The sequence below is a fragment of the Silene latifolia genome, chromosome 10 (assembly GCF_048544455.1).
Source record: "Silene latifolia isolate original U9 population chromosome 10, ASM4854445v1, whole genome shotgun sequence".
Lineage (NCBI taxonomy): Eukaryota > Viridiplantae > Streptophyta > Magnoliopsida > Caryophyllales > Caryophyllaceae > Silene > Silene latifolia.
Window position 1 is genome coordinate 90,640,028 of NC_133535.1, and position 11,179 is coordinate 90,651,206.

Consider the following 11,179-nt stretch of genomic DNA (forward strand, 5'->3'; position numbering starts at 1 on the left):
ATCTCATCCCACTTAGGGGATCTCGAAGACCCTAGCTTAAATATCATTTGTTTACATCTCATTACTTAATTCTCGTTTTAGTTACCCTAAATAGTTCTAGAGACTACAAACCTCTTATTGTTTGACTAAACTAGACTTGAACAAACCAAGTGTAAACCCACTCCATCCTTGTGTTCGACACTCGATAAATACTACTCTTATCGGAATTTACAAATAGTTTTGATAGGGGAAATGACGGCAAATCCTACCAATCAAATATATATATTTTTTTTCCTAACGGCATTAATAATATATTGAAAACTGAAAAATACACTTTCTTTACCTAAATTGTGTGGAATGCGAAGCAATATTAGAAATTATATTGTCCTCTCCAATTGTGTGGAATGCGAAGTAATATTTTTGAAAATTTAGGGCATGATATTAATTTCCACAAATTCTCAATTGTAATGGGCATATTTGTCGTAAGCTTGCGACGGATCAGGGACTACTCATGTGGCTTAACGTGGGATATTGATACGGTAAATTTAATTTTACAAGTAACTTAAAACAGAAACAATACACTTGCCTGCTTCAACATGCGGAAACATGCGGATAAAAGTATGGACAAAAAACCAGTTGAATAGGCAGAGGTGGGATATGGATGATACAAAACTATGGATATGGATGTGTTTGGGGGTTAATTCATACTGCGACCAACCAGTGGCCGGTGTTTACATTGTGAACAGAGAGATGACAGTGAACTGTGAGACAATGGTTGCCTGTTTTCACCATCAAAAGTCGAGAAAAAACAGGATGAGCTCTTCAGACTTGCCACCCCAGACTCAAATGCTCACCTCAGTTACAGTAACACATACAGAGTATGTCGCAATACATCGGAATAACATAAAATGCTGATTGTTCACATGGGCACAAGTCTGCACAGCCAGGGATTCTATGATGCCAAGCTACTAAATTATTTGCTCAACAAAAAGACGGTATAATGGAACTGGAAAGAGACAAGATTTATTGCCTAATAAAATGAAGTTACAAAAATTGTAGAAGACCGGTAAAGTTCATGAAAACCAGTGTCAGTGGCTTTTCGAGAAGTTCACTGCCATCTGCCACCGGCTGTTCCATGAGAAGGCAACAAAATATTTGTAAAGAGCAAAGCAGCCTAGTAACGGTTCCAGTAGGTTCTGCGTCTGAACCAGTTGTAGTCTGGTAAATTCTTAACTGGACCCATGGCTGCAATAGCAACATCCTGCATATACAATCTCACCTATTGAGAATCTTCACATCATAACTTCATCGCCAAACATCAGATTTCACGCTGAAGGGATGTCATTTACTCCATTTTCCTATTTCCTTCCCATTTACTTTTTGCAGTCTCCAAGACGGAACTTTAACCGCGTTTTTCAATATACTTATTTTTATCGAAAATAATATTTTGTGAAAGATGTTTTAATAATAAATATAAAAAAATTTAGAAATATTTTTTTTATTCTGCAACATATTAACAATCAAAGATCAGTAAGTTTGACTCTCAAAAAGCAAATGGGAAGAAAACAGGAAAATGAAGAGTATTTGTCTAATGCATCAAATCATTCAAGTAGATAGTACTCCCTCCGTCCCGGTCATTTGTTGTCCTTTGGTTTTGGCACAAAGACCAAGGAAAGAGGGAATTGGCCAATTACTGAATGACATGTGGAATAAATTGAATGTGAATGATCAAATTACTCATCAAATTCATTCTTAAAATAGAAAGGACAATAAATGACTGAGACACCCTAAAATGGAAAAGGACAACAAATGACCGGGACAGAGGGAGTAATACTTACCCTATCATAAATAAAGCGATTTGCAACACGTTTTACGGCGCTAGCATCTACAGCATCGATCCTAGCAAATAGTTCCGCATAGGGTATCCTCCGCCCATAAGTAAGTAACTGAAGAAGCAAGATGGACATTAATATCTTGCATTACATCATAGAATAAGCCAGAAAAAACATTTCAATACAAGAAACGATACGAATAAAATTCTCAATCAAGAGACAGCTTGTTTCCTATCTAATTCAGCCTTTAATAAGACCAAAAATTGTAACTACTCCATCCATCTAATTAGCTTCCTTAAAGACACAGCTTGTTTTCCCATCAAGGGCGCGAGGTTTGCTTTTCTGCATACCATACTATTGAAAAGTTGAAATAGCAGTGATTAACTGACTCAGCAAACACCTACAGTACTTTGGACCAGATACATGACTCAATTATGAGACACAGGGACTGTCGCCAAAAATGACACTAGGTACAAAGACATCTTCAAAACAAATACTCCCTCCGTTTTTTAATGATGTTCCCACTTCTTGAATATATGTGAGGAGTATTTTAATGAAGTGGGAACATCATATAGACATCACAAAATCTCATTGAAGACGGGCACTATCCGTCACAAGCTGTAAACGGATAGTGCCCCTCTCACAATATGCAAGTGGCACTATCCATGGGGTGCTCCATTTTCCCCCGACTTGCCCTCCCACTTGCCTTATTGTGAGAGGGGCACTATCCGTCTTCAGCTTGTGACGGATAGTGCCCGTCACAAGCAAGACCAACTGGATAGATATAGAGGGAGTATTAAACTTTAAATTTGAAATATTAGTTTATTTAATGTATCAACTTAATATCATACTTCCTCCGTTCCAATGAGTTGTATACGTTTGCTTTATACAAGTACATCAATGCACGTTTTCTTTTGCTCATATATTTAGCTACACATTACTAAAAATTATAAAAGCAAACGTATGAATAGTTCCCACTTATGAATAGTGCCCAAAAAGCAAACGTATACAACTCATTGGAACAGAGGAAGTACAAATCACACCAATGCTTCTGTAATGCGAGAACCCCTTCACAGTTGCATGTGTTTAAAACATTATATCTGGTGTATAGTGATTCAGTGAGTAGATAAAATTTTCAGGGTGATGGCCCCTAATTTGGAAAGAAAAAGTATTTTGAATTTTTGATCTCAAAAAAAAAAAGGAATTATTCAGTATCTTACAAAACTGAATGTATATGTTCATGATATTTGGGACAAATTGCAAAATACTCTTTCCCTCAAAAATCCAACTTCCCTAAATTTTCACAACTGAACATAAACCAGGCAGAGAATAGCTCTCCTGCTCTTCCCAAGAGACTACCCCATGTCTCTTTACATTTATGATTGAAAAGTCTTCCCAAAAGTGACTGTTTGCCCAAGAATCCCTCCACCATTATCTCTCTCACCTGCAAACGCTATCCATAGTTCATTCATGCACTTAACTATGCTTATGATTCTTGAATGTATACAGCGCCTCGTTATATAAGAAGAAATCAAATATTGGAGAAAGATTAAAAACATAACCCCGGAAAACAATTCAAAGTTTTAATATGGGCTTCATTGTGCATCCACCTGTTTTTACTTGCACTCTGCTTTCAGTTGACATCTATACCTTTGCCTTCACTCCTTCAGAGTAAAATTTGGGTCATATAGAAATGTAATGCATCAAAGTGAATAGAGGAATTAATTAGTATATATTGAAGAAGGTTAAATATCTTATTGAGTAAATTAATTATCTCAATATATGCCTACAAAAATACACAATCAAACAGTAAAGATCAAAATAAACAGGTTAAGGGAATAAACAAATACCTGACGACCAATATCTTCTGCAATGGGGCTTGTTCCATCAATGTGGAGAAGCAGAGACGACTTCAACTAGAAATTTAAAAAAGGAGTAATTAGAATCTTATAAAGCTGACAGACAATAGATTGCAAACTATATTTCAGCTTGCTTTTCATATGAGGAACATGCAAAACCATTGTTGTCATAATCCCGATTCCATCCTACGATTCTACGATTTTACGATCTAAAAATGCCCGACCGATCCCAGATCTTACGATTCTATCATGGTTGTAGAATCTTACGATCCTATTCATTGGAAAATTTCTCGAGATAGAATCATAATACGATTCTACGATCCGATTCCATAGTAAAAATATTAATATATATTCTTATAAGATGACATCGGAGAACGCAAATTTTGGTACAAGTTGTTGAATCATGTTCATACAATGATACTAAAATAATTAATTATCAATATTTCATGGATAAATATTGATAAATCAGTTTTTTAACCTTCGATTATATTTTTTTATCAAATAAAATACTCCCTCCTAGTTGCTCATTTCTTCCCTCTTTCCTTTTTCATGGTAATCGGATTTTCTTCCCTCTTTCCTTTTTTGGAAAGGTTTGTGTGGTCCAAATTCTTTGCATGTGTTTGTGTGGTCTAAAATCATTTCCTTATTTCTTGTGCAAAATGGAAGGGGAAGAAATGAGTGAATTTGTAGAATCTTACGATTCTACGATCCGATTCTACCGATTCGATCTTACCCTCCCCGTCGATCCAAAGTAGAATCCTGGTCCTAACAACATTGTGCAAAACATACCATTATTCTTCTATATCCCTTAGATGTTTATGACTTTTAAGTCCATATTAGAAGTTAGATAAAAGGCAGAAATCAATAAAAAGAATCATTTGATGCTGAATTCAAAGAAAATATCAGACATTGAAACAAGATAAAATTGAATTCAAAGCATGACTTCAAAGGAAGTGGATAACACTGCAGAACACTCTTGTTAACTCGTAGATTAAGAAACATACTAAAGTGTACCTTTCAACCTGAAAGATAGCAAAAGACAACGAAAACTTATAATAGTAGATGCGGAAGTATGATCATGGAGTCACACACAGCACTGCGTAAACACTTAGGGGGCGTTTGGTTCGAACGAGGGAAAGAGAAAGGAAATAAGAAAGGGAAACAAGGGGAAAGAAATGGAAAGGAAATGGACCCCCTTTGATTTTACTCCTTGTTTGGTATGAAATTACATGAGAATCACTCCAAGAAATCACCCACATACAATAATCATAACCACCCACCACCACCAACCACCACCATTGTCACCGCCGACAACTCGCCTGAGGTCGGCTGACCGCCTGGCCGATGGCGAGATGTGCCTAACCCCACGCGGAACCACTATTTGCTCTTCTTTCTCTCTTCGAAATTCCCACTCCCACCTACCACCACCGCATAAAACACCACCAAATCAACCCCCAAAACCCGGAAAATCCCTCCCTCGCCCCTTAAAACACCAGATCTAGTGTTTGAGGGGTGAGGGAGGGTTTTTCGGGTTTTGTGGGTTGATTTGGTGGTGTTTTGTGCGGTGGTGATAGGTTTGGTTAAGAGATTCCGAAGGCTGAGGGAGGAGGGCCGACGAAGGTGGAGCAGTGGGGTGGGGTGGCGCAGGCTCCGGTGAATTCGGCAGCTTCGGCGACGTCTCCGGTGAATTCAGCAGCTCCGGCGAATGGAAGTGACGATAGTGGTAGCTGGCAATTTATGGTCATGGGATTGTTGTTCATAGTAGTCCAGTAAAGTTGGGGGGTAAGGTGACTGAAAATAGAGAGATTTGGGGCCATAGGAAGGAATGGAAAGGGGCAAGGGAAAGGGGAAAATGGTAAAACAAACAACAACAAAGAGAATGGGGGGATATGATTCCCTTTCCCTTTCCTTTAGACCCTTAACCAAACTCCCCCTTAAATGGAAATAAGAAACTCCGAAGACTACACTTTGAAAGAAAGGTATCACAAAGAGAGAAATACAGAGCAACAACATTAATCCCACGTCTCGTAGAATTCCACCCGTGAAAAGATAAGGAGGTAGTATACACAAAACCCTGTATTGAAAAAATAAATTTTGGATGACACATTGAAAATGTATCGGACCGCAACTCCACAATACAAGTTAAACGGAATAACAGATATATCAGTGCTCCATATGGCTTCAGAAAAAAAAGTACACAACCAGAAGGGAGGGTACCTGGTTACAAGCACGTGTAACATCATCATCAGAAACACGATAACACAACTTGCTAAGTTCATGCATGATAGCCCATGCCAAATCATCCAAGCAATCAGGCTGAAAGATAATGTAACTGCCACAGGTAAGTCCAAGGGAAAGAAAAAAAAAGTTGATATTATACAATTAAATAGACAGAGATGTCCGCTCACAACATTTTTCTTCATTTTAGAACTACACAAACTCATATGCAGCTTAACCAGCTCAAACAATATTTATGATTCAATCATACAGCCAACTCTCAAATGGTCACATGTATCCTTGAGGACTAATTTGGAACTCCAACTCCAACTAGCTACAAATACGACTATATTCAACAGATCTTGAGAGAGACCATATAAGACTGACTCACTTAGGCAATTGTTATAAAAGCAGACAAGCGTGTGTATTGGAACCCACGGCACATATAGTATGCAACTTCACAGCTTCACCGGACAAAGAATTAAGGGAGCGTTTGGTTGGGGTTTACAGGAAAAGGAAAGGTAAAGGGAAAATGGTACAGTAGAAATTTACACCCTAGCCTCACTTTCTTCAACAAACTAGGTGTACTCCAAAGCAAATTCCTCCGTTTTTTATCTTCTATTTTGATTTTTTCCCCCTCCCTTGCCACATTATCCCTATTATTCATGTTAGCTCTCTTCTATATTCCAGAAACGGCTAGTTTTCCATGCTATTTCTATATTGAAAAAACAAACTTGTTAGCAAAAACTGTGAGCCTCATGTGTATGATCTCCACTACACACCTTGCACCTTATTGCCCTGTCATGTAGGTGAATTCACGTCTTTTCAAACAACAAAGGTTCCTTCTCCCCCGTTTCCAGGATACTATAGGCTACATTATGGAGTACTGGTGGCAGCATTTATGGAACAACTCACAACCCATTTTACTTGGACTTGGTTAGATGTATCCGACACGGGCGTGTGTCCCAGCGTCGACTGGGCTATTATATAAAAACTTCTCATATTTTTGGTCTAAAATTAAGTGTACATGTGTCATACTCATGTCAAAGTGCCGTGTGTCCAACACGAATACACAATGTAATATGAAGAGTTGAAGAGCCGATGTAACATAGCTCATCACAAAGCAAACTCAAAGTAAAGCTTGTAATGAACAAAGCGTAATAGATTCGCCAAATGTGCTCATCGTTAAACCCCCAAAATTAAATATAAAAACTACGCATACAAAATTAAATCATGTGAAAAAAGATGCAAATATTTGGCATTACGCAACTTTACTCAAAATTTCAACAAATGTTTTATCTTCAATCAAACTGGTACTGAAAGTAACAACCTAGGTAGATTCAGTCTCCGAAAAACAAGTTATGTAACCTTTCCTTTCAATTAGAGATACAATCAAAAGCAGAGGTTGCATTCTTGCACAAATAACTCAAAGAAAGGCTTTTATCCCATGAAGAGAAAAGATCACTTGCAATTCAAAAGACACTCAAGAGTGAATGTCACCTCACACGAGTAGTGACAAGTTTAATTACAAAAACACAAATGCATTACCACCTTTGTTAAAATAGATGAAAATAATGATCAAAAGCAATAAGAATTGGAGTATCTACAGCGGAAAAACAGTAGAAAGCAAACTGCAACCCAGCAAAAAGAAGTGAATATAAAAAAGGGCAGCCCGGTGCACGATGGCGTCCCCGCTAGGCGAGGGTCCGGGGAAGGGTCCCACCACAAGGGTGTAATTGAGGCAAGCCTTCCCTTGCCATTTTGGCAAGAGGCCGCTCCAAGGACTTGAACCCGTGACCTCACGACCATAAAGCAACACCTTAATCGGTGCGCCAAGGCTCCCCTGAATATGCTCAAATAAAAAAAAAAAAAAAAAAAGACCCTGAATCCCTGATGACAAATCGTATAGTATTATTCAATTGAAAAAAAAAGCGTTAGTGCAAGTGTAAGAGGTTCAACAGAAAGCGGGCAAGCAAGCAAGAATCAAACCCTCGGTTGTATTAAACGATGCAAAGGAAATCACCATATAAGCGTAGGAAACTTGTCTTTTGCTGGCCTATTTAGAAGCCAATAACCCTATAAACTAAGACTCTAACATTCCAGATCCCAGATCACTCTAAGGTCCACATCCCCTAGAAATAAAATATGAGCAAGTAAGAATTATATAATTTATCAGGAGTAGTTACAGCTCGGACCTTTGCAACAGCATAAACACCGAATAAACCTGTATCTCTGTAGTTTGTGTTGAATGCCATTATGCTTTCAGCAATTTCATTGATGCTAACTCTTTGCACAAGCCCAGGCCTATCCAATTTTTTGTAAAAATAGCGTCGAATTATTATAGGCAGTAGCTCAAAAACAGGTGTGTAAAAAATTGCTCCAGAAATGTTGTAAAATGCATAACAAAGCTTTGATTGAGGCACAAAACTCACCCCATGTGTTTTCCACCACCAGCATTCTTATCCCAAGATCCTAGCATTGATTGCATAACCATCAAAGCAACAGAATCGGGATCTGTGAATGACGCTCCGCTAAAGGCAATAGCAAATTGCGCTAGTTCCACATCATCATCAATCATCCTAACCTGGTATCAAGAGGCGAAAAATAAATATGGAATCCAATCCGATGATGAAATCAAATCAAATCAAATCAAAGCTAATATAGCAGAGTATATGAGACCTCAGAACCAGTGAACGAAGCTGGCTCGTTTGCGACCAACTGTGATGCGGTGGTAGGATCAGTTGATAGCTTAGTAAAATACTTTTGCACTTGAGCGACAACATCCTCATGTTTGACTGCCCCAGAAGCAGCAATTACCTGAAATAGAATTCTCAACAGCATGTGAGCTTTAACATAATGTAGACAAATTAGACGGTGAGGTGACAGAAGCGGTTTTAGTTGGATATCATACCATTCTAGGAGCAGTATAGTGTGTTGATATATAACTCTTAAGATGATCTTTTGTGATTGTCTTAATATTTTCAGCAGGACCAAGAATGGTTCTGCCCAACGGTGTATACTGGAAGGCCGTTGCGTGCAGATGATCAAAAATCACTTCCTCGGTCTGCCCTTCAACCTGTAAACATACATACTCAACTTATAGACATATAAGACTGACTCTGATATGGCAAAATGCAAATAAGTCCCCCATGGTAAACCTAACCACAAAAGTAGGTTGCACTAAGGTTTCAAGTTGGGAACTACATTTAAGATAATGATAATGAAGCCCTTTCTTCTACAGCGGCTCTAATTAAGAAGAAAATGAATAAGAGGCCGTTTTGTTCTCATTCGGAAAAACAAAATAAAAACTACATCTGCCACCATAGAAGTAGGTTGCAGTAATTGTCAAACCGCAACTCAAGGGACAATGAAGCCCTTTCATCTACAGCGGCTGGCTCTAATTAAGAAGAAAATGAATAACAGGCCGCTTTGTTCGCATTCGGAAAAACAAACAAAAACTACATTTCCCACCACAGATGAAGATGAATAGATGACAAAAATAGATGGAAAGATAAAAGAGGAAAAAAAAAAAGAGAGAGAGAAAGAGGAAAGGACCTCCTCCATTTCGCGCAAAATAACATCACGCTCTCGGAGAATGCAGGATTCCTCAAAAGTGGAATTCTGCAAAATATCAGACAAAATATCCAAAGAAGTAGCAACATCCTTATCTAAAACCTTAGCAAAGAAAGTAGTCTGTTCCCTAGAAGTATAAGCATTCAAATGGCCGCCCATGTTTTCAATTTCTTCCTCAAGATCCCTAACAGAACGCCTCTCGGTCCCCTTGAATAAAATATGCTCCAGAAAATGAGCAGTACCATTAGTCTCATCGCTTTCGAACCGAGAACCAGCGTCGATCCACACCCCGACAGTAGCGGTCTTAGCGGCTAGGTTTGATTCGGTGGCAACGCGAAGGCCGTTGGGGAGGGTGGTGATTCGGGTCGTGGGTGCAGTCAGTATGGGTGTGTGGTCAGCTAGGGTTGGATGGGGTGAGCTGTGTTTTAGGAAACGTGGGTCTGGATTAGAGAGACGTTTCAGCTTCGATTTAACGACTTCGGCGGAGGTGTCGTAGACCATGGGGTTTAGGGGTGGTGGGGATGGACTCACGGCGGCGGCGGCGGCGGCGGCGGTTGAGAATGGATTGGATCTCTGAGATAGGCGCTTGCCCATCTTCAGTAGACGGCTGAAACCCATGTTTTGGTTTGGTGGAGCCAAGAACCCCCTAAATAAATAATGTGGATGTATGATTATGGAAAGGAAGGATGCTGGCTTTAATTTACCGTAGTTCTTCGTACTTCATCATCTTCTCTCCCTCGCCAAAGAAAAAGGAAACGTAAACAGGTGTAAAGGTAAGAAACCAGTGAAAGAGATCAGAGGAGAAAGGAAATGTCAAATGTATTAGGGTTATGGTAGATATAGAGAGAGAGAGAGAGAGAAAGAGAAACAGACATGAGACATGAGGACGAAGGCCCAAACTGAGATGCAGCGAGAAACTGAATCCCAGAGGACTCCACTACAAGCAGAAAGCCCAACCGCAAATAAGAAACTCCACCCAAAACGATGCACATGATCACTCTTCATATCAACACTACACAGCCTAAGATACTTTTTTTTGTTAACGTGATTGATGATAAATGGGGTGCACGGAACCCTCTTAACCAGTGTACCAGAGTTCGATGCTGACCCACCACAACTTGTGGTGCATGCTACATTCACAGGTAGCAGCTGTTGCGGAGCCTCCTACAATCACATGTAGCACCCGCCACAATTGGCGGCGCCTGCTACAATCACTACTAACACCCGCCATCTCACGGTGCCTACTACCATCACAGGTAGCACCTATGTACCTAGACCATTAATGTGCACATCTCCTTTGTGGGCGGGAAGACCACAATGAGCAATCCCGGGCAGAGCCAATCTCCCAATTGACTCCTCAACCACCATCAACAATCCACCATTCAAACAACATCAAATTCGACATCACATTTCATCAATAACAACGACCCACCACATCAACATTACAGCAAGATTAACTTATAAACCAATAACTGAGTAAGGAAACCCTACCTTAGAAATACTTCAATAATCACGCAAGTAGTCAATATTGATTCTCTATGAACTCGTTACCTATACATCATAATTACATATAATCAACATGAATTCTAGTAAAAGATTCGCCATATGCTAATCTCTCCCAACTCCCAATTCTAGGTTTCTTTCGTTATCCTGAACCAAAACCTTGTCGTCCATATCTTTCACACACCTAACTCTCCCAATATCCCTCGTCTTTCGGTC

General features: G+C 39.3%; 1 protein-coding gene across 1 annotated transcript; it reads right to left on the reverse strand.

Moving 5' to 3' along the window:
• Positions 1-860: 860 nt before the first annotated feature.
• On the reverse strand, positions 861-10,488 carry LOC141605735 (putative mitochondrial-processing peptidase subunit beta, mitochondrial). The gene is made up of 9 exons (XM_074424615.1): positions 9,443-10,488; positions 8,799-8,963; positions 8,567-8,704; positions 8,320-8,471; positions 8,083-8,191; positions 5,888-5,986; positions 3,662-3,727; positions 1,818-1,925; positions 861-1,240 (listed from the first exon to the last, which is right to left on the reverse strand). Exons 1-9 carry the CDS (start codon positions 10,076-10,078, stop codon positions 1,154-1,156), a joined length of 1,560 nt encoding a protein of 519 aa, XP_074280716.1. The 5' UTR covers positions 10,079-10,488; the 3' UTR covers positions 861-1,153.
• Positions 10,489-11,179: the final 691 nt, after the last annotated feature.